At 36.7% G+C, this 25,239-nt stretch overlaps 1 protein-coding gene across 1 annotated transcript; it reads left to right on the plus strand.

The window, feature by feature from the left end:
* Window positions 1–1,143: 1,143 nt before the first annotated feature.
* Window positions 1,144–24,624, plus strand: LOC311293578 (uncharacterized protein). Its single transcript, XM_084413964.1, has 7 exons — window positions 1,144–1,425; window positions 14,412–15,286; window positions 17,357–17,408; window positions 17,687–17,822; window positions 19,071–19,204; window positions 22,131–22,370; window positions 23,084–24,624. The coding sequence occupies exons 1-7, from the start codon at window positions 1,345–1,347 to the stop codon at window positions 23,630–23,632; spliced, it is 2,067 nt and encodes a 688-aa protein (XP_084270090.1). The 5' UTR covers window positions 1,144–1,344; the 3' UTR covers window positions 23,633–24,624.
* The last annotated feature ends 615 nt before the right edge of the window (window positions 24,625–25,239 follow it).

Here is a 25,239-nt window from a genome sequence, read left to right on the forward strand (position 1 = left end):
TTAAAAGGGGAGACCAATAAATAGATTTTTTTATTTTATTTTTTAGTGAGAGAGAGGGAGCGAGAGCTTGAGAGTGAAAGAGAAACCGATCTTGGAAATTGTTGCTGCAAAGTGCAAGACATGCTGATGTTAAAAAAAAAAAAAAAAAAAAAAAAAACCGCTAAAAAAGAAATCTGTTTTAAATGTAATGATTTTTCTCAAGAAATTAAATGGACAGCATATGTGAAAGTGGCAAATTCATACCTGTTGAAAACTTCACTGTGGCCTGTTTCATGATGACCTAACAATTTTATAAGGATCAGTTTGTAGTGAAGTGATGATTTATGTTATCGGCATCTCTGACAGGGTGATCTTACAGATGTCTGAAGATACACCGCACTTGGAGTTCTCTGCCTGCCCATCAGAAGACTTTCCAAGGAATCCATAGTGATTTCCTCACAGATCTGCCTTAGGGGTCTAACAGACTACAGACACTCAAGCACTGATACAAAACATCATTTGGTGCATGTGAAAAGTGTCATAATCATACTTTTTCCAGTCAAACAGCTCCTTGAAATTGTAAATAACTCACATGGACATGGAAAGGCCTTTACAGTCCATTTCTGTGAATGTTTCACTGTGTTCGGTCATGTTGTCATCTCTGTCCTTCATTGCCGCTGTCTGGCACAGCGTCACCTTCTGCTTAAATGAAACAAAGTTGTACAGTTAAAGAAAAAGAACAACTAGGACCTTTTTTTGTGATGAAGTATTTCGTTCAAATGAAATGAAGACATTATAGTTTCATATCAAGGTACTTCTATTATTTTAAAAAATCTGAATAAATATAACTTGAACATTCATTTTTGTCTCTTTATTTGTCACATGTTGTCTTGGAAAATTATGGAAGGTAGGTAGGTGGATAGATAGATAGATAGATAGATAGATAGATAGATAGATAGATAGATAGATAGATAGATAGATAGATAGATAGATGGGAATAAAAGGGAAGATTTGCTATAAGTTTAAACAAATATGCAAAGAGCATTGACTGCTAAGTCAGAGCTGGCCGCACATAAATAAAGCAGCCTAAATTAAAACAAAATCTCTTGCATTTTAGGACGTAGATTAAAGGTAATTCCACTCCCTAAAGCAGTGTGCAATGGCAATAAGTGTTCCCATTCTCTCTCTCTCACTCTCCCCGCTGATGTCTATTTGATCTGTGCAGTAGTCGTGAACGCGCACCGCCAGACCTCCGCTGTAGCTGCGTGCGTGTCCACGCTTTATGAAGGCGGGTTCCCTCAGGTGAATGGAGAGAGTAAGAGGACGAGTCCTGTGTGTGTCTCTGGCCGAGCTGAACTGACTAAAATGGGGCTTCGCGGATTGACAAGGACGAGGGTGTACATGACAGTCTGCCTTCTGTGGGTGACTGGATGCTTTACGCAAAAAGTGAGTACAAGTGTGTGGCAGTAGCCTACTTTCCCTTTTGTTTGTCTGCGGTTTGTTTCGGCTTGTCAAAATGTTTACAGCAATGATTCTTGTTTGCACTGTAGTACACTATATGGAGTATATGTAGCAGTTAAAACAACTTCAAAATAGCAGGTCCCTTGGTTTGAAAGATAGACCTATTTAATTCGGAAGTTTGGGGAAGGTGTTGTGATGAAATGTGGAGCAGCTTGTTGTGTGGTCCGGGTCGGTTCTGGCAGAGAGTTGGGCTGAGCGGGGTCAGTTCAGCACGGGCCAGCGGTTCCGCATCAGATGGTTCCGTGAGCTCAAATAATACATAAATAAATGAAGGGGAAAAGAAAGGAAAAGTATATTATTAAAGTGTTTTTTTTTTTGTTTTTGTTTTTTTTGTACAGGTAGCCTATATTAAGTTATCAAAAATACATTAAAATGACATAATTCGATCTATGATCAAACTGTTTTCAGTTCTTTACTTTATTGTGGGGCTTAAAGTAAAAAAAATAAAAATAATTATAGGTGGTGTAACTGTACAGAGATTGCAAAAAAACAACAACAAATACAAGGCTGAAATTCTTGTTGGATATGTTGGCACAAGTAGATCTGAATACAATTTTTATGATTATTATTATTATTCGTGAATCAATTTTACTTTAAAATATTATTAGGCTAATATGTTAATACCTTTTGCTTGTCAAATCAAAATCAGTGTTGTGTGATCAACATGCACGTTTTTTTATTTTTTTATTACTGGTTGCTTAACCATGTGAAAGAGTCATTTGATCAAAATGTTTGTAGAAAATTGTATAAACATTTTGCTAAAATGAATGCAACTTTTTATTTAGCAAATTGTATCATTTTGGGAATCTGTCTGCATAATACAGCTGGCTATAGTTGCATCATCTCACTGTCACAAAATAACAATTTTGTTTAGAAAAGAATTGAGTTGTGTCACAGCACTTGCAGTCACTAGCAGTTTATACTTGACTGCAGGTTCTTAGACCTGGCTATATGTACAGCCATAGATCAGAACTGAATGGCTGGACCTTTGATATTGTGCCATTCACATTCCCTTCACTACAGCTCCTTTGTATTCTCTGTCAACTTTCGTCACAGTACACTGTTTATGTAGCTTCTCAATGTTAGGAAATCAAGAGTTTGGGAAATATGTGTTGAGGAGAAGCTTAGTGTGTTTTTGAGGTGATTACCAGATTCCTGTGGGAAACATGCTCCACTCATGCAATTAAACACATTGCTCTGTGGTCAATTCCACATGCTGTCTTTCACCAATACTTCTTCCCTTCCCAGGCATGGATATGGTTTATTAATTATTGTAGTGCAGAGTGAGATAAACAGAGATATATCTATTTGAATCTTTTTTTTCTTTTTTTTTTACGTGCACTGAGTAATTTCCCCTTATTTAGTATACACGATAAAGATGTACTAAAACGGAAAAGTTTCCTCTTTGTGTGTGTTTTTTTATTTTAAGTTTAGCATATAGACAACAACAATGTCAAAACAATCCGCGTTCACGGATTCACGAAAACGACTAAAAACGCTGTATTCTGCTGCCAGGCCAGTAGTTGGCGATGTCACTTTGTTAAAAAGCACTACGCGCCTATAGATTGAAGGCGTAATGCATGCGTATGACGTCACAATTGTCAAAAAATGTAGCATTTTCAAAAACTCGCACTTTGAAACACGTTTTCAAAAGTTTTCAGGCCCCCAAACACTGGTGTCATGTAAATGAATGGCCCTAAACGCATAAAAGTTTCTAGGTTTTAGTTTAAAAGCATTTATTTCTTCTGTGGCAAACAAAATAACATTATGTTCCCTCAGTGTTTTTTTTTTTTTTTTCATATAATAAAAGTCAATGTCAAGAAGTCAACATTATTGTTTATTACAAATGTCCACAGAAAAAAAGAAAGTAATTTAGGTTTAGACATAAGAGAAATGTCAGAATTATCCCTTTAAAGGTCGGATGAATAGGCTACAGTATATTCCTTTTTTTCTTGGTGGGAAAGGGCATCATCTCGACTGTGCCACATAAGGACAAGGGCTATTTCTGAGGTGACAACCTGTCACATTCAGTCATGACTCTCTTCCTCTGTGAATTCTGAATTCTGAGAATCCTGAGCGGTTTACAAAGGCTTTATTGCATTGTTGATGTGCATCGCTTCAGTTACAGAGTGTGTGTACCTCAGCACAATTATCTGGCCCCTCTAAATGCTTCCTTTGTCCTCTTGAATTAACTTGATTTTCAGAACTGTGCAAATCAAGTTTGGAATTTGCTGCATGACCCCCACAATCAGATGAAGATTATATATATTTAAAAATCTCCATTATATTATGTCATCTACGATATATTGTAGGTTAAGATACTTGTCAGCAATGACAGAGAGTGTTGATGCAGGTCTAGCTCTAGTAGTCATCAATATTTTGGACAATGAATTGCTCTCATTCTAGAGTTAGTGTGGTTAACACAGTGTAGGTTGGAAATTCTTGCATACATGCATGTTTTTTTGTTCGCATATCTATGCAAAGCACTTGCAGTTCAGACTTCAGAGTGATTTCTCTCAATTATTCAAACTCACTACACCATAATGCCCTGAGAATGGAGAAAGCCACTCATAATAGTTTTAATGGGAGTGAACCACTAATGTGCATTTCCTGGCCAGCAGACTACATTCTGTGTGAATTTGGAAGTGATTTGTGGAGACGAGAGTGGCTAGTAGAATTATTCCATTGACATCTATGGCCTGGGAGCAAACAACTATGATAAACATGTTCAGGGTTGCTCTGGGAAAATAGTTTTTTTCTTTCTTTTTTTCTTCGACTGATTTGGCACATTCGTGCAGTTGGCATGAAATGCCACAGCAGTGTCCTAAAATGATGTACTCCGTATTTAAATATTTCAAACTATTTTAAAATAAATTTTATAATTATAATGCATGCAAACTATTTTAATTGCAAAATTAGTGAACTGGAAAATTCTGGCAAATTTATATTTAGGCTTTTAATATTTAGACAATAAACTATAAATATATAATTAATGAGTATACATTTGTATCCTCCAAAAGAAAACAAAAACAAAATTACTTAGAATAAATCATTAAATAAAAAATAAATAAAAACATTTAAATGAATTAATTACATTTTCAAATAAAAAATAATCCAAGATCTTTTTTTTTTATCAAAATAATATTGCATGATTTTAATTTAATTTAATTTAATTTAATTTAATTTAATTTAATTTAATTTAATTTAATTTAATTTAATTTAATTTAATTTAATTTAATTTAATTTTTATTCTAGGTTATTTCATTTTTTTCTTGAAGGTATTTATGTTAAGGGTTGCAAAGGGGCTGAATATTTCTGGTAAATTTCCAGAAACTTTCTAAAAGTTCCAGAAAATTTCCAAATAATCCTGAAAAGTTTCCAAAAGTTTCCAAATAATCCTGAAAAGTTTCCAAAAATTCTGGAAACTTTGCAACCCTATTTATGTTGCGTAAACTTTTTTTTTTACAAAGTATAAATGTAGTATAAAATGTAAAGCATAAATATTGAGCACTGAGTACATTAGTTTCACAGGTTGCAGGTTCCATTTGCTTTTAGTGAACTATTGTTAACTTTTCATATCCTTTTCGAGGATTCATTTTATTGACTATTAGTGTTGGTTTCAGTTACTTTATTACTTAATGAAGTTCTTTGTGTTTAATACAAATCTGTTTCTGTGTGCAGTGTAAAGTGATGTGCAGCCGCTACCAGTGTTGTTTTCATCAAAATATTATTGTGTAATATTGTCATCTTCCTGTCCTGCTGGCCTCAGTGTCCAGTGGCAGGCTATGACTGATGTAACCGGTTGTAACACATCATCACGGGCTCTCTGGGCTCGATAGTGCCTGGAACAGTCTCACTTTTCACAACCAATAAATAGCTGTGCTCCTCTCCCAGCCCCCTTACAGGGGCCCATAGCATGTTTATGGGGGACTCACAGGGGTGTTTGCGCATTTGAGTGTGTGTGGGGGGCAAAAGGGGCTTACTTAAGCCCTCTGCTCGCACAATTTCAGTAGTCATAATGTCAGCTCATATTATCTCTGAAACTTCTGTTGTGAAAACACTGTTCAGCACAAAAGAGACCAGGAAAATAACTAGATATAAACTTTCAGTTTACCAGCTGACTTCTCACGTTTCATATCGAGTCACATTTTTCTCTTCAAAGCCTTTAAGTACAAATAATGTTGGTGAGACAAGCAGAGAATGAATTATTGTAAAAACAACAATGAGAACGGAGGTTATGAACTGACATGTTTACTGTACGGGGGAATGAAGGGGCAGATGTGTGTGTAACCTATCAAATACAAGAGGAAGCTCCAGCTCCAGTGTTTTTCACATTGCAGCCTTTACTGCAAAATCTGCTGTTCCCTACGACAGCTGTGAGTTTATCTGGCACTGTTTTACTCACACTCATTCATTGAGTCAGCTACAGTTTGTTGGTGTTAAAAGTGTAGAGGCTTGTTTTTCAGTTCAAGAGTTGCTGTTGCATTAGCAGTTTACAGAAGGAACAGATTCTCTAATTCAAATGGAATAACGGTTAAATAGTAGGATAATAATAAATACATATACACTACTGTTCAAAAGTTTGTGGTAAGATTTTTTTTTTTTTTAAGAAATAAATACTTTTATTTAGCAAAGATGCATCAAATGTGACAGTACACTTAGAATGTTATAAAATATTTATTTTTCAAAGAAATGCTGTTCTTTTGGACTTTCTATTCATCAAAAAATTCAGAAAAAAACAATGCATCAAGGTTTCCACAAAAATATTAAGAAACACAATTGTTTTCAACATTGATAATAATAGTAAGAAATGTTTCTTAAAGCACCAAATCAGCATATTAGAATGATTTCTGAAGGATCATGTGACATTGAAAAATGGCTGTTAAAAATTCAGCTTTGTCATCACAAGAATAAATTACGCTTTAAAATGTATTCAAATAGAAAACAGTTATTTTAAATTGTAATAATATTTCACAAAATCTCAATTTTTACTGTATTTTTTGATCAAATAAATGCATCTTTGTTGAGCATAAGAGACGTTGCACTGTTTTGCATTACTGTTGTAAATTGTGATTACTTCATTGCATTGACATCTGTGTCTGCATTTAGAATATATGGGAAGGCTCCATGGCTATCATGTATTGTCATTTCCGGACTTGTGCGAGGGCTAAATGGGAAGAATTGTTCATATCACCTAGTATTATTTTATACCTTCCTGTTTATAGTGTTTCTACAATCATGGCTTCAGGGTTCATGGCGCCCTATTTTCTTTTGGACTGGTTCCATGCCATTTTCGTTTTCCATTGTTACCTTTGTGTTTCATATTTTTCTTCCCTAGATCATGATGTGCAGTTTGAAATTGCAATGGATTGTTAAAATAATAGTTGCTTTTACTTTTAATGTAGCACAACTGGGGCACAATAACCAGCGGGACCTTATGTAAATGCCTCTTCTTATTACCCTCGTTTTATTAAAAGGCTATCTAACCAAACAGCAAAGCCTTCCAATGTCCCCTGTGTGAGAAAAGACAACTAAACTAATTACGCCATGCCAGTGCGGGATGATGAATGATGTAACAGAGCTGGGATGTTTGGCATTATAAGAATGTCCTATTTCCTATTCCACACTGTGGTACTTTGGACGCCATTCATGTGAAGTCTACCATGCATGGTACACTGCCCTAACCAGCAGATAGTCCAGTATTATGGTGGAGCCACGGTAATGACCCAATTCTATTTGTTCGAATAGAGAGGGAGGTACTTACAAAAATCTCGCAAATCACTGCCAAAGTTTTCTTTTTTGTTGTCTTTCGGAATCATGTTGGACTTGTTGAACCAAGTGGTTTTCTAAGGGCTGCTGGGTGGTTTGGTTAAATCACAAGCCTCTTCAGCACACTTCAGTGAAACATAGACCTTAACCAATTGCATTTCCTCAATATCTGTTTGGTATAACCCTACATGCTTGTCTTGAACCTTTTTTCACCTCTTGTTCCGGTTTAGTTTGTTCTCTGCCTCTCATATTCATGTGCATTGCTCAGCTTTACTGTTGTGCTAACCTGAAATCGGCTTACTTTACATCCCAGCAGCGATTGGCATTTGACCGGCTCAAATGTCAGGCATGCAATTATTAGTGTAGTAACACATGAACCTGAGGTAAACTCTGGACAGCATGAGGCTTTGACCAACTGATCTCTTTTAAACAGCCTGAACGGAGAAAAGCATGGAATCAAGGGTAGAAGTGTACACAGAAGAAAACAAAGGCATTATGAATGCGAAAACTACTTTGACCTTGTTAAGCTGAGATTGTTTACTGTGGCCTTGTCTATTTAAGATTACCTTTTCACTGATTCTGCTTTGTCCAACAAGATATGTTTTTGGGGCTGGGTGGGGTCTCAAATCCATAGCCTGATTAAAAATGTTACATCTTACAGCAAATCTTGAAGTAAATGCTAATGTTTCCTCAGCCTGCTTTGTTTGATTATACACTATACCGATCAATGGAGGCGAGGATGAAAATGATAAGACTCTAACTTCTGGGATAGTACAGTGTGGATGCCCTCAAGAACATCCCATAAAGGTCATATTTTCTCAATCGTCTTTTAAAACTATCCTTTTTTGTTAGAATTATTACAACCTTTATTATATCAACCGTCACTAAAATGCTGCATAGATTTTAGACAAGATTTAAAAAATCAACAGCAGTATAAAACAGTGTCTAAATGGGTCATATTTGGCTACTTGATAAAAAAAAATTCCTTTGCCTGGTGATCAGCCGAAAAGGAAAGTAGTTTCAGAGGGGCAGTGCATGTTTCAACGTTTTGATGAAAGATTATGGAGACAATCATTTCTTGTTGACTAATATATTAAGCACAATAAAACTAGGAATGTGTCTTTAGTAGGTAAACCGGCTCATTTTTTTTTTCATCTCGACTTTAATTTCACTTTTTGTCCTGGATAATGCCGTCACTTGGGGCTAGGCTTGTTACCTGTCTGGTAGGCTTGGGCGGTATTCGAATTTTGAAACCGTCAAACCGCCTCCCTATTTTACCGGGGTATACGGTATTACCGTGACTAATTAAAAATTATGACATAATGGACTCAGACGGCGTCACCAAACTGTTGGCTTGTGCCTACACCGTTCAGAAACTGAATGCCAGATCGGGCAAAAAAACAACAACAAAAAAATCAAGCCCAACCCCTGCACGTTGTGTCTGAGTCAGGCCGACGGCATTAACTGTTATTATGAGCCCGAGCCCACCATTATTCAACATATCTGTGTGCGCGCAACAAGCAAGAAGTGCAATCCGGTGACGCGTGTCCATTGATTTTTATTAATAAAACTTTTCTGCAAAGATGGAAGTTGACGATCGCCATCTCTGTAGTGAACGCGCCTATAGAGAGAAATGCACATCATTACACAATCAGAGAGTGGCCTTTTTCTTTTCGTTTTGAATTGTTTCGTTTAAAGAAATTGACGATCGGCATCTCCGTAGTGAACGCTAGAGAAATGCACATCATGGATTACAGAGAGTAGGCTAGTCTATTTATTTTCGTTTTGAATGGTTTCGTTTACTGAAATTGACGATCGCATCTCCGTATGAACGCGCCTAGAGAGAAATGCACATCGTGGATTACAGCCTATTTCTTTCGTTTTGAATTGTTTCGTTTAAAGAAATTGACGATCGCCATCTCCGCATGAACGCGCCTAGAGAGAAATGCACATCGTGGATTACTTAGCCTAATCAGTGAGTAGCCTATTTCTTTCGTTTTGAATTGTTTCGTTTAAAGAAATTGACGATCGCATCTCCGCATGAACGCGCCTAGAGAGAAATGCACATCGTGGATTAATAGGGAGCGCGGGGCACAACCTAACGCGGGGTTAGTTGTAACACGCTTGTTTTAAATACTTCCGCACATGCTTGGATGACGAAGCTTTGTGTATTTACTAGTTGCCATATCAACACTATATAGAAAAAAAATTCCGCCAAAATTATTTTATTTTTGGAAGATATCCATAGACATTTATTAAACCATAGCAAAAGTAAATTTCTTACTTAAGTTAATTTTTAATCTCTATTTTTTGTGTTTACTTAAAATAAGACAAATCTGATATTATTTTAATCTCCAAGATGTTATTTAACAGTTGAGATAGTTATTTAATGTTTCGCTAACTAGCAGAAGACACTAGCCAGGTTTAAATCCCAGTTGTGCAGGCGGGGCATGTTGTAACACTGCGTTACAATGTGCCCCTATTAGAAATATGCTATTATATTCTATACTTTTATTAATTTTATTGAGAAAACATGAGAAAAAGGTGAATAAAGACTGAGAGTCAATGTTCAGAAATTACTAATTATTTATTTGTTTTGAACTATTTTGTATAGCTGTGTTTTCATGTGTTCATAGTCAAAACTCAAAAAATGAGTTTATATTTAATTATTAAAAATTGCCATTATTTTATATGAAAAAGTTTTTTAATTGTATTTTATTTAGAAAATGTTTTAGTTTGTTTTGTATATTTTTTTTATTAGCTCAGATAACATTTTAAGCTGTCATATGTTATGTTACAATGTGCCCCTCACATGTTACAATGTACCCCACCTATGGGGCATGTTGTCACATTTCACTTCCATTCTTTCGGGGTATATCAAGAAAAAAGTATACACTGTATTAATAAAACAAAAACACATAATTGTACCAGACATGTGGGAAATTAATGTGGGAAAAAAAAAATACTCTGAACCATAAGTAGATTTACACAAATTGAGAAAGTCAAAAAGCGTTACTTTGTGCCCCGCTCTCCCCTACTTAGCCTAATCAGTGAGTAGCCTATTTCTTTCGTTTTGAATTGTTTCGTTTAAAGAAATTGACGATCGCCATATCTCTGTAGTGAACGCTATAGAGAGAAATGCACACCATGGATTAATCAGACTATATTTCTTTTCGTTTTGAATTGTTTCGTTTAATGAAATTAACGATCGCATCTCTGTATGAACGAGAGAAATGCACATCATGGATTACTTAGCCTAATCAGTGAGTTGCCTATTTCTTTCGTTTTTAATTCTTTCGTTTAAAGAAATTTCAAGCTTTATTTATTTGTCATGTCTGTGAGGCATAGCCTTTTTTATGAGATTTCAATGCAAGTGACAGCGGCATGCCCATCATGTCATGATTATATTAAATCCAGGCATATTGGATGATGAAAATTTTATAAAAATTTAGATACAATTTATACAAAACGAAATTCGTTTTAAAGAGGCCTTTTACAAAACTAAATTTATTGAAATAGTCAAATCGTCTGACTCCCGATGCATCCCATCTTATTTGTGCTGTTCACTTTTCATAATCAACAAAGATGGAAAAAATAACATTATAATATTTTAACAAATACGAAACTTAATGCGCTTATGTATCCTGGCAGCAGTGAGTGGGCGGTTGTTTCGGAGATGCAACGTTAGAGGTGTTTACCGGTCACCTTTTTATTGCACAATTTACACATTGCCTCGTCAGTATTTACCGCCTCTCCCTTCATATTCGGTTGGAACCAGAAATATTGCCAAACTGCAACCACACATAAGCATTTTTTAGGCAATAAATAAATTATATATATATTATAGGCTATATAAGTGCCGGTAATGACGGTATTGAAACTGATACCGGTGCTATTTTAAGATCCCGCGGTATCCGATATTACTGTAATACCGCCCAACCCTACTGTCTGGCGTTGTTGAGGTCTTGCAGTTCTTTTATTCCATCCCACAGTCCAGAACCAGTGCCAACAGGAAGCCCAATAAACAAACAGGCCCCTGCCAAGGTCTGGTTTGGAGTGGTCTAGCCCTGATCCCCATCTGCCTTTAATTATACCGAGGTCCCCTCATCCTGCACACCTGTGAGATATTACGAACAGCATGTCTGAAGGAATACCTCCCTGGGGTTAGCAAAGCAGCCAGCATATCCAGCTTTGATACCCGATGAAGGAGGAAGGGTTGAATAGTTCAGGTTTGGGAGAGGCAGACCGAAGCTAATTTTCTGAACAGAACATTTAGTTTTGTTTCTCGGTGGGTTTCTTTTACAGCTGTCTGTTGTTATTGCACTGAAACGATCAAAACAGGGCAATGCTTTATGTCGTTTTATAGCATCTAACGACTAACCTTCAGACCAACGACGGCTGCCAAAATTGTTTACCAATGTTTAATGTTGCATCAAACGAACCGGAGGAGTGCCAAAGACTTTCCCGTTAGTTTGTTGAACTTGTGCCATCCTATTGAACTTTTGATGCTAGAACTACCACTGGCCTATTAAGATGTTTTAGGACCGTAGCGTTAACCCCTGGAGTGCAGGTTCTGGGAAGAATTATCTTGAACAGTCTGCTGATTCTCCACTGTTATTAAGTGTATTATAACATGTTGAACATGTTTATCTTAATCTAAATTCAAGTGGTGCTAAAATTTCCATTTGTTATATCTTTCTTTTTCTACCATGCAAAGTTATCTTTAAATGTGCTGCTATAAAGTCAACGCATGCAACTCTTTGACCTCCACATGAAAAGCATTGCAAATAGTGTCCCGCAAGGAAAATTTTACTATTTGTTAATGTGCAAGAATGTCTAATTTGTACAATATGATGATTATTCTCTTAATGTCATATTCTTTCACTGTGACATACAGCTTAATGCGTCATTTCAGTGAATGCAATGAGGAATCAGGCATCTATGTAGTGAAGGAATGTAGACCAGACCCAGTTGAAGATATCGAGTTTAGATTTTACAGATGCTGTAAGTTTTTCCATATTGCATTGTGTTATTTGGAGATTGAGCCAAAGGATTATTGATAGCTTTATTCTGTCTTTCCAGTTAAGATTATTTATTTTAATTTTTTTTGCTGTAGTTAGTGCAATGAGTATAAATTGTTCTTGATGTTTAGATATAGTTAGTGTAGATAAATCTCCAAGTGTCACGTCTTGTTTTGGTTTTGTTTCATGTCAGTCATGTTTCATGTCTTTGTCATGTGATTCCCTGTTAGTCATGTGATCCTGCCATGTGTTCCCTTGTCTGATTTGTCATGTTGTCATTGGTTCCTGCCTGCCGAACCTGAGCCTCTTCACATCATGCCTGCCGAGCCAGAGCTTCTTCGCGCCATTCCTGCCGAGGCAGAGACTGTTCACGTCATGCCTGCTGAGCCAGAGACTATTCACGTCATGCCTACCGAGCCAGAGACTGTTCACACCATGTCAGCCGTGCCTGTGTCTTCGGCCAAGATGGCTGCCACCACGCCAGAATTTTGTCCCAAAATGGCCGCCGCCGTTCATGAGCCCTCTGCCAAGATGGCCGCCGCCGTTCCAGAGTCTCGTCCAAAGATGGCCTCCCCTTTTTGATGTAAAATACACAATGGGTGTCTATGGAAGCAGCAGTAACAATCCATTCAAATATATTTGCCGACGTGTTTTATTCATATCAGATACACAGTGTAAGTAACTATAAAGTCTGGTCTGTCAGCCATCGTGATGGATGATGGCATTGTTTATCGGCCCAACCCTAATGTCAGCCATGTTTCATGTCTTTGTCATGTGATTCCCTGTGATCCTGTCATGTGTTCCCTTGTCTGATGTGTCATGTTGTCATTGGTTCATTGTTTAATTGTTCACAGATGTCCCTTGTCTAGTCCTTGTGTATTTTAGCCCTCATGTTTGCCATGTGTCTTGGTCAAGTATTGTTTCACTGTAACCTCTGTGGGTAAGGTCCTGTCATGTTTATGTTTTGTTCATGCCATGTCATGCCTTTGTTTTATGTTTGATCACGTTCTGTAAATAAAATGCACTTGGGTTCTTTACAAACTTGCCTTCAGTGGACCATTATTACACCAAGTAACGCTATTTCTGGACACGCTGGGATACTGAGCCCAAGAATCTCTGATAACCTGTCCACGACCTCCAACCAAAAGTGTTGAATGTATCAGCAGTCCCAAAAGGCATGGAAATGATTATCAATATAAGTTGGACAGTGTGTACATTTGTTGTTGTCTAAATATCCCATTTGGTAAAGTTTGTGCGTTGTAATATGCGTTCTATGTAGCAGTTTGTATTGGATCAGTTGAATTTTACTTGTATATGTATATGTGATCCTGGATCACAAGTAAAACCGGTCACAAGTAGCACGGGTAAATTTGTGGCGATAGCCAACAATACATTGTATGGGTCAAAATTATCGATTTTTCTTTTATGCTAAAAATCATTCGGTTATTAAGTAAAGATCATGTTCCATGAATATATTTAGTAAATTTCCTACTGTAAATATATAAAACATTTCTTTTTGTGAGTGAATGCAGCACAATCACAAACATAAATGGAAAACTTTAAAGGCGATTTTCTCAATGTTTCAATTGTTTTGCACCCTCAGATTCCAGTTTTTCAAATAGTTGTATCTCGGCCAAATATTTTCATATCCTAACAAACCATACATCAATAGAAAGCTCATATATTCAGTTTTCAGATGATGTATAAATCTCAATTTCAAAAAGTTTTGTGGTCCAGGGTCACATTGCAGATGTGTTGCCAGTTAACGTTCTCTGTACCCATGCAAGTAGTAAATTTTTGAGTAGGAATTGCTATTTATTTGTCTGTAGTTATTAATAACTTATATATTTGTGACAACAGTTTCTTTGGTTTTAAAAGTGAAAAGGCTTGGTAAAGAGGGGAACGATTGTTTTATATTCCTTGAACCAACTGCTTTTCTTTTTACTTCTCTTAACTGTATGTATTGAAAGTAGGCCTAGTTTGGAATGTTATATTTTAGTTGAATTTGGTCAAAGGTCATAAGCAGGCCATCAGTGTATTTTGTATCAATTTTGTAATGCTGTTTGGTTCCAGGCTGTGACAGTAGAAATGCATCTGATGCTTTTTGTCTTTGGTCTTTAGGTTTACTTTGATTGTGGAGCCAAGGTGGATGTTGTGGATGTGCAGGGCCTCATTCTGTCACCTGGCTTTCCATATAACTATTCATCTGGAACTCACTGTGTGTGGCAGTTCTTTGTGCCTGTTGGTCACCAGCTAATCATGGAGATGTTTGATTTCGATGTCTTTGAGAGCCATAACAGTCCTGCAAGATACACCTCCACTGTTGTGGACGAGGTACCGAATGATGGCAGCGGGCTGGTATCAAAAGGCCTTGGGAGTCCAAAAGAACCCCAGTCCACACATAAAGAGGAGGTCAAGCAAGTGGTTATCCAAGAGCAGTCCACCAAAATGGAGATGACCAAAGTTTCCAATTCTGCCAAAATGCTGTCCGATTCCCCCTCGGCTCCACAACCATCGATTCCATTATCCGGAGAGCAGCCAGTTGAAGACAGAAATTCTATTTCACCTCAGACATCAAGAGCAGTCAGTGACTGGATCTCCACAAGTCCACGTACAGCCACAGAAACGGATGAAGCTGTGAGCCCTGACACCCAGCCACCTTTGATTGATGCCTGTCCCCATGATGTCCTCTACATATCTGATCTCATCACCTTCTCCACCCGATTCTGCGGCTCTAGACGCCCTTCTAGCAGCCAGTTGGTGTTTGGGTCTGACGATGACATGGTGGAGGTCATCATGGAGTTGATAACCACTACCCACTGGGGCCGTGGTTTTGCTCTCCTCTTCCATTACCAGAATCAAACACAAGCATTCACAACCAAACAACAGAGATCGGTATTGTCCTCGGACAGCAAAACTGGTGCACTTCTTGGTGCAGTGAGTGGAACAGTCGTGTTTGCTGTGGCCCTTGCTGGCATCCTCTGTGTGATTTTCAGGTAAGGAGGTTTCTTCTACAAGTGGAGAGATTTATTTGTAGTTGATCCAGAAATTACATCGTAAAAATCCAATGCAGCCATGCGAACATATCTGACTTAAGAGTTGCTGGGTGAATTGAGAGACATGTGTATATATATATAAATTCAGATCTTGATAATATATATATATATATTTTTTTTTTATTCAGCAAGGATGCATTACATTGATCAGTGATACAAAGACATTTTGTAATCTTTCCAATTATTTCTATTTCTGTTTGTTTTTTTACTTTAGAATCCAGAAAAAATTGTTTTCACAAAAAAATAATATTAACCAACTGCTTTCAACATTGATAATAATAACAAATGTGTTTTTTATAGGAGCAAATCAGCATATTAGACTGAATTCTGAAAGATCACGTGACACTGAAGACTGGAGTAATGATGCTGAAAATTCAACATAAATGAATTAATTACATCTTAACAAATCTTAAAATAAAAACAGCCATTTTAAATTGTAATAATATTTAAAAAAATATTACTGTTTTCACTGTGCATTGTGAAATTATTAGAATGTGACATTCCGACATTTAAGTCTTCGTATTCAACATTTGGATTCTAACACATCCTCCTTCTCAGTCCATTACAAACTAGCTGTTTCATCACAATAATTTTGTTCATTCGTTCACTTTAGAATTAGCCATACACTGTACCATGTCCGTGACAACTTAAGTCAGATGAGTTGGTGTTGACACAGCTGGAAGTATTTTTCACCATTGTTAAATCAGCTTAAATCAAGTCTTTCTTCTTCTTTTTCGGAAACACTTTGATGTTAAAACACTATTCATACCTGAGCATATTCATGGTGCCGCACCTGGCATTAAACTTAAATGCACAAAAGCGAGGTGCAGTCACACAATAGAGAGGAAAGGAAGCGGAAGAAATATAAGAAGCCGAGTGAAATGGTAGAATGGAGAAAAAAAAGAGACCAGTTGTCTACAAAGATGATTCAATTGTTTGTTAAATCACAAAGCATGATGTTTCAAAGAATCCATAATGTCAGATTCATTCTTTGTTGGTCCCAGTGGGAATAACAGCGTGACTTTTGACACCCACAGAACTGATTTATGAAACATGAATGAAGCGATTTATATGTGCTGTAGTGATCTTTTCAAATGCTGTTTACACCTGGTATTAACATACATCTTTCTTGGGTGATCCAATCACATTGAAGACATATTTTAATAACCGGTATAAACAGGGCCATTTCTAAATTTTACTGTTACAAACAGAATCTATGTTTACATAATTTATTCGTTCCAACACATGTTTGGCTTTTAACAATACACAACTGTTTTGTGACATTTTAATATACCTTGTTTGTTTGGAGACTTGAAGCACATTTGCCATTTAGTGGGATTTGCCATTTATGAACTTCACACTGACCTTGTAATGTAAGGTAACACCAAAATCTATTGACATCCCACAGTCCATTGGTGGATCATAACAAAGGGTTTATAAGGAATAGATATATCCCAAAATTGCCTACAGGTATATTGTAATCCAATATATCTCGGTGTATATGCACAAGTATAAAGTATACAAGCATACAGTATAAATTATACAAGTATAATGTTATATAATGAACTTTTATTTAATTTGTTTTATTATTAATTTTACTGTAGAATGACATTTTATTTTAATAATGAACAGGTGGGGCTTATAAAACTATTATTTTCAACTATTCAATGTGGGGTATTGTGCTTATATTACTGTCTGGTTATGAATTTCATCAGTAAATAAAAAAAATGTATTTGCTGATGACCTGGCCTCTCTTGGCTTCAGAGGTCATGCAATTACATTCGATTTTAAAGCATCATTTTCTGATTCACCCTGCAACTTACTCCTACCAAAACTCCTACTGTGAGCATACCAGACAGTTCTCACCATGTCCTACCAGAACTCATAGCAGATATTTGAATGTCGTTCAGCTGAGAGAAGTAAACACTCATTTAATAGAACACTTGATGACCAATAACAGTGACAGTAAAAACAAACGAGATAATGTTATTTGTATTGTTGTTTTCCCAGACCGAAACTATGCGCGAAAGGAGCCAATGCTTCATCTTCCATCAGCTCAGAGGTAAAGTCAAAATATGAGACGTGTATGTGTATGTATATAGTATATAGTATATACACTGTATACATAATACATACATACATGTGACAATTATACATGTGAATATTAGATGAGCAGTCTTGATCTCTGTCACAAAAACATGAATACACAGTGATTTTGTTCCTCTTTTTCTTTCTGGTGCATGGCGAGTCTTCAGTTTGTACTGACATTAGGTGCTTGGCGAGTGTTCATTTTGGACCCTGTCTGTTCATGTAGAATTAATGTGAGGTACTGTGTTGTAGGCTCCAGAAGGAGTGCTAAATTCAGCGGCAGATGTGAGTGAGCTACAGATGGTTTCTCCTAATGACTTGGAGCAGCAGCTGGGTACAGTGAACGACAACAACAACCATTCCCTCAACCGCAGTCTGTCCCATACAGGTGCTTAGTATGTCTTTATGCGTCTACTACCTAATTTTATTTTCCCTTCCATATCACTCCCTCAGTCCATGAATCTCTTTCTCTCTCTCTCTTTCTCTTTTTCTCTTTTTCTCTTTTTCTCTTTTTCTCTCTCTCTCTCTCTCTCTCTCTCTCTCTCTCTCTCTCTCTCTCTCTCTCTCTCTCTCTCTCTCTCTCTCTCTCTCTCTCTCTCTCTCTCTCTCTCACGATGTATTGTTTTCTTCATCGATGTTGTCAGATGAAGTGAACTTTAGGGTCACTGGGTTCCTTTCGGTAAAGCTGTTGAGTTCATTTGTCCCCTATCTGAACCTATACATTTAAGATTCATTTGGCTCTTCTAGGGACAGATAAAAAGCTAAATTACTGAAATTCAAGAACAGTACTGCAAGACTACGAGAACTCCATTAGAGTGTAGCTTGCTGAAAAGTGAATTTCCTTCTCTATTCAAACCACCTGGAAATAACGGCATTTGAAGTAAAACAATGCCATTTGTTTTATTTGTTTCAACAGAAACAACAAGGTGCATTTCATTATTTTTCATGCAAAATTATATGTGAAACAATAATATGAAAGTTATGTGTGAGGTTTTTCTGTTTCTCCGGAGACTGCGCCATTTGTGTCCCCATTTACTACTAATATAAAATTTAGAAAAATATCACAGATTGAACTTTTGATTCAATTCTGTTTAGTGTCCAATAAAAATATATTGTCCAATAAAAATATATTTTTAATTGCAATAAGTATCATTAGTATTAATGATCAATGAAGTATTACTCACAGTCCTAAACATATGGACACAGCTGTTAAACCTGTATTTGTTGATGACTGGTGTGACTTTACGGTGGCACAGTATGATTTTGTGTTCAGCAGTAACCATTTCAAATGAAATTATGAAGAAAAAAACACTTTTTTTTTTTTTTTTTTTTTTTTTTTTTCTGAGCCATGAATATTTCCTAAACACAAATGTATGAAGTCACTTTATCTTAATGGGAGGTCGAGAATATATGCAGTACTTACATCGGCTTTATGCTAAGCTCTAAATCAGAAAATCCCCCTTTCTTTAATTTGGTCCAATCGTACCAGCTAGAGAACTTAAATGTTTTCCTTTTTTTTTTTTTTGGCACCATGACAAATGCAAACAGTTATTTAGCTTTTTATATATGCGTTAAACTGAAGTATTTACAGTCATTTTATAAATTTGACATTCCACATGTTCACGGTGCTCTGAAGCTTGTGACGTGTCAGAGAAGAGTGATCTGCAGCTGTTCTCCAGTGGTCTTACTGAATTAGAGCTGGGCACAGATGAGGTTTTTGTCATCGCCTCTGCACCCACCTCAGCCCAACTGCCCTTCTCTCCACATACTGTGAGTATCTGATTCTTCTTCTACATTTCTACATCCAGAAATAGATGAGAAACTTTGATATATTTTGTATATACACTACCGTTCAGAAGTTTGGGGTTGATACGTTTTTTTTTTTTATGTTGATGTAAAAAGCCTCTTATGCTCACCACAGCTGCATTTATTTGATCAAAAATGCAATACAAATTTTTATATTGTGAAATATTTTTGCAATTTATAATAACTCTTTTCTGTTTTAATATATTTTAAAATGTAATTTGTGTGTGTGTGTGTGTGTGTGTGTGTGTGTGTGTGTATGTATGTACCCTCTTAATGTGTGTGTATGTGTGTGTGTGTGTGTATGTATGTATGTATATCTGTGTACATCTTGTTACGTTTGTACGTCTATGTACTTTTATTTATTTTTATATTTCCCTTTATTTAAAATTTCCTTTCTTTTTAAATGTAATGCAGTAACTACAGGATGACACATATAATTTTGTTGTCCTTAATGCAATGAACAAAAAAGAAAGCGTAAACAGCAGAGTGGGTTTCAGACTTTCTCCTTTGGAACCTAATTTGTGACTGTGAACTTCAGGGAAAATGGCCTTATATACATCCACTAAAAAGTGAATAAAGTTAGTGTTGAATAAATAACCTGCACACATTTTTTTTTTTTGATAGTTTGTTGTCTAATGCAAAGTGTCCAAATACTTTACTTTTGAAGGTCACTCTGATATCTTTTATATTTTTTTTAAATGGTGTTTTCATTGCTTTCTTAGTACTGGAACTGTTTGATACTCTGTTTACTTTTGCTTGGTAGTTTCAAACGTTCTTCATGACACTGCACCAGCTATTCATGCTGAAAACAATTCAGTGTAGTACGCTGATGGAGGCCAAGCTTCATGGTGTGCGATGATGTGCTGGATGAGGGGCAGAGAAGTAGCTCTTCACTAGAGGCTGCTGGGACAGGGGGAGCTGGCCCACTAATAGCTCTGACTAATGAATGCTATAAGTCTGTAGCCAATTTCCCAGCTCCAGCTCTGTGTGTGTGTGTGTGTGTGGTCCATGCTGCTTTGGCTCTGAAATGTGGCATGAAAAATTTGCCAAGCTGTGTGTTCATCCAAGGAGGTTTGAGAAGAATCAGAAACCTGCGTCTCTGTGGTGTCCGGCTGGTTTCCTGCTAACTGTTTGGCGCTGTAGTTTCTTTATCCATATTTGTTTTTTGCATTTGCCCACAACAACCGGACAATTTGGTATTGTCTTGGTTAATTTACGGAACAGTGCCAGAACAGCTCAAGATTAAACCCTGCATAATACTCGTCTAGACATGGGGAGCTGCAAGAGATCATGTGTGAGGACTGTCAAACTCCCACTGATGAGAAAACCCCCTCTGATACTCGCCCACACGCTGCACATGTCCAGTTAACAGCTGACTCAGCTGACTGACACATTTGGAGGTCTCGTGGACCCCATTTAGATTACGGTCTCTGCCACGGCGTCTGAAACTGCTCAAGAGAATGGGAGAAATCCATCTGAATCCTACTAAAGCAACTCCTAAGGCAAAAGTTGGTCAGCAGGCTCATACTGCACTGGAAGCCTTTATTAGATCCTTTACACTAATGAACGTTTATTCATTATAAAATTTCATTTCGAGTAACTTGGAGTCAGTGATTTTGACCATTTATGAAGCCCAAATTACTTAGTCAGGAAAGTGGCTTACAAAGTTCACACACTGGACTCATTCTGAAACTATTTAATTGTATTATCAAGGTAATTATAGTAGTATTATAGATTATGTTGTACAATCTTAATGGATTTCCGTTTCCTCAAATATTTGATAATACTTCTTTTGAGAATTCCTTTTTGATGAAAGTGGTAAACACATTTAACACGTGTTTTTATAATATAAATAATATAACAGTCCTGTGATGGTAAAGCTGACTTTTCAGCATCTTTACTCCAGTCTTCAGTGTCACAAGAAACATTTATTTTTATTATCAATGGTGAAAACAGTTGTCCTGCATATTATTTTTGTAAATCCTTTTTTTTTTTTTTTTTTTTTTTTTTTTTTGAAAGAAAGAAAAATAGAAACTCTCACTTTAATCCATCCTTGCTGAATAAAAGTAAGTAATTAGACATGAAATATTGATCTGAGTTGAAATATTTTATTAGGTCTTTAAATGCAAAGCTTCCGTTGAGAGAGCAGTTTCTAGCACGGTTCAAACTAGATGGGCATAGGCTACGGTACAGTCATACCACTTAATGCACGGTATTTCGCCACGTAAATAATTATGGAGCTAAGAGATATTGATTTGATATCAAAATCACAGTGTACAAAACAATCAAAACATGCAAAATGGCAGAAGCTGCGTTTGAATGAAACGAGATAGCGAGTCCGCGATACCGGATGACATCATTAAATAACTGTTCACAAAATATTGATTTGAGTTTTAATATTTTATTAGCTCACCAAACGCAAAACTTCCACAAGGAAAAAACATTCCTAGCAAGCTTAAAGCGCCGACTTCAGTTACCCGGATGGGCCTGTGTTATCAGTTTTTACCGGTTGTTATCGGGGAACAACATACCGCTTGATGGCACGATTGACCAATCAGAATGAAGTATTCCACAGAGCCATGGAATAAAATATAATAAATAAATATTATTGTTTATTCTGCGTAGTGAACATCCACTACAGGGTAAAACTATCATTACACAAGTGAACAATACAAATGCATAATATTTCCAAGATAATGTGATTCTGACCATTTGTAGGCTACTTATCTTTTTGCCTTTAGTGCACTATCTAAAGTGCCTGACAAGTAGTAATCTATAGAATTAGTAGTGCTACCATATCAAGTATTTATTACAACATAGAGGGGTTTATAGTGTTCGCCCGTTTAAAAAAAAAAAACTTCATCTCCTAAATTTGTTCTCTCTTTTGTAGCAACGAGAGCGTTTCCTGAGACACAGTGACACTGGACCCAGCCGCCCCTTCGACTGGTCGACTCCAGATCCTGCACTGCCTACTGTGATAAAGAGCAGCCAAACCGGATCGACAAACAGCACACGACCACGAGCGTGGAGTGTCCGAACCTTCCAGGATCTCCTTCCTCCTCTTCCTCAACTCCATAAGAAATGGTGCAGCTGGAACGCAAACAGCCCTTTCACCAAGCTGGTGGACAGTGTGAGTAATGACACATAAGCCCTTTTTTAATCACATAAAAAATATGATTCAAATTTAATTAGTGACATTTTTACAAATTTGTAACATTGACAACCTATCATTCGGACCCATAAATGCGCTCTTAACGATGACCACGATGAAGAACATTCATCATAATGGTTTTCTTTATCACTTTTTGTTTCATTCAGCATAAGTAAGCATGGGTGGTGGCAAAAAAAGTGTTTTTTCTTTCATGCTGTAAGATCTACTAAGAAGTCTCTTATGTTCATCAATATTGATCATATTATTAAACTGTGAAATACAATTTAAAACAACTTTTTGTCTATTTGAATGTATTTTGAACTGTGAAGTCAAAGCTGATTTTTAGAAGCCATTACTCCAGTCTTCAGTGTACATTATTTTGTATTTTGAGAACTGTAACATCCCAGTATTATTAAAGTTGCCATCACAAACAGGCATGCACATGATGTGAAGGATTAAAATGAATGACACATTAAAAGGTTTAAGGTTTAAAGAAAAAGATAATTGAATTAGTTTGAAGAGCCCATCAATGTTTCTCATTACTTGAAACATCCTGTTTCAATAAGAAATATCAACACAGGAAAGAAAATAGTGTTGTTGTATTTTTAGAATAGATATAGCAATGAAGAACATTTTATTAAAGGTTTTTTTTTTTTTTTTTTTTTAAATTGACTGTGACAATGTGCACTCAGGGACTCCCAAGCACAGCTACTGATGCTGGAAGAGGAAAGGTCCTTTCCGACGCCCCTCTTCACAGTCATGCCAACAGCTGCCACTCCGACTCCTTCATGAGCAATGCCTCGTACCCCCTGACTCAACCTGCCCAGCGCCAGCGACGGCTCAACTCCACCAGCAACCTGCGACGCACCCGTTTCAACACTCCATGCTTTGGCCTGCTCTCTGGCACGTCCGAGTCCTCCAAACCACAAGCCAATGGAATTACGACCTCAAACACGCTCTCCGACACCAGCCAGCAGCAGGACCAAGCTGAAGCATCAAGCGTGGAGGACGATCACGTCACTGTACCTGTGTTTGCAATCTCGGAAGAGGAAGACCGACAGCCTCTTGTGTCAGCAGAATCTCCAGAGAAGTCTTTGAGGATGAATGGACAGATGTTTGAAGGCACAAAGATGCCACTGCTATCCAAAAGCCAAGTCGCCAGCATCCATCCAACCTCTTTAGGGAGGGGAGGTCGTGGTGGGACGTTGGAGACGCAGGATCCTTCAGCTCTCTCTTGTTAACTGTGACTTCAGAAACAGTCTGCCAGTGCCACGAAGTTTAAGTATGACGGTCATGTGACCGATTCAGCCAATAGATGATCAGAACGGGACTGAAAACGCACATCTTGTGAGCTGCTCCTGGTGTCTTCAGCACATATTTGGTGTGTGACAATGTACCGTGGAATTTGAAAGGGGTTTTGTTTGGAATATTGGCATGAATGAAAAATGAAAGCACTTGTTGTTCTTCCTGTTATTGTATCAGCACAGTTAATTTGCTAAATATAAAACCATCTAACAGTATATTTTATAACCTGCAATTGTTTTGAAAGTACTCGTGTGTGTGTATAAGATAAACTGTTAACAATGATCACGTAATTCCACTCACTACTAAGAGTTCGAGTTGTAGACTGGGTGCATTGTTACTTTCATTATGAAATTCCATATATCTGCTCTATGAACAATAAGGCTTGTTCCTAATCCCTTTGCAACACGTAGAAGACCAATTAGCAGATCTAGTAGAAAGCTGCTTTGCATCTCTCTCGACTTCAACTTTTTTTTTATTCACCATGGGTCCAATACACGTATTGTTCTGTTAAAAAAAAAAAGAAAAGAAAAGAATCTGTGTGCAAGTAAAGCATTTGAAATAGCATATATTCGTAATTCTCAAGGGACACAAGCACTGCATAATTAATTTCATGTTAAAAACTGTTCTACAAATAATTTCAATTGTTCTTTTTTTCACCTCCTTTTTCACTTACTATGTGCCTTTTGGCAATCATCTATGCTGCTAAATATGCACTGATGCAATAACTGAAATTTTGTGTATACAATCATATTTTTATAACAATTTCATATATAATGCAACTGTTTTCGTTATATGGTGTTTTCCTGAATGCAGTAATATTGTCAACTGTACTGATTTTGATGGATTATAAAGGGAATTGATCACTGTACAGACATTTAAAATGCAGTAACTAACATTTAATGCAAATAAACATTGTATAGTGACGTTGTGTGGCTTCTGTGCAATCATTTCAGAATATGCATAGAAAGGAGAGTCATATAATTGAATGTAGTCTTTTATTATTAGTGCAGTAAATTAGACAAGGTTTTATTTCTAGGCATTACAAACATGAGGCACAGCAAGCGCTAATTCAGTTATGGAACTTACAGTGCTATTATATGTGCTTCTCTAAAGTTACTGATAAACAAAGTTTTTTTTCCTCCCCATTTTAAAGCCCCAGTTTAAACTTTGAGGTAGAAATAAAACATTTAAAAAAAGCCTTTTCTGAAAGAAGGAAGAAACTTCCCACCCATGCAAGTAAATATTTGCTGTGGAATACATTTCCCTTTCAGCAAATGCAAAGCAGCCTCCAAAGCTTCCCTAACACTCGGGACCAACCCCGAATAAATCCCTCAGTCATTCCTGCAGATTTTAAGAGTTCATAGTATGAGACCCGCTTTAGAGCTTACATCATAACACCATTGAATTTCACTAAAACCACCTTTTAGGTGCATACAAGAGCCTGTTTCAAAGAAAACTATAACATGTGCATGTAGATATTTAGAAAGGTGTAATCAGATTTTTATCTGATTGTATATTAATTGGTATGACAAATAATCCTGTA

The sequence above is a fragment of the Rutilus rutilus genome, assembly GCF_951802725.1.
Source record: "Rutilus rutilus genome assembly, chromosome: 7".
Classification (NCBI taxonomy): Eukaryota; Metazoa; Chordata; class Actinopteri; order Cypriniformes; family Leuciscidae; genus Rutilus; species Rutilus rutilus.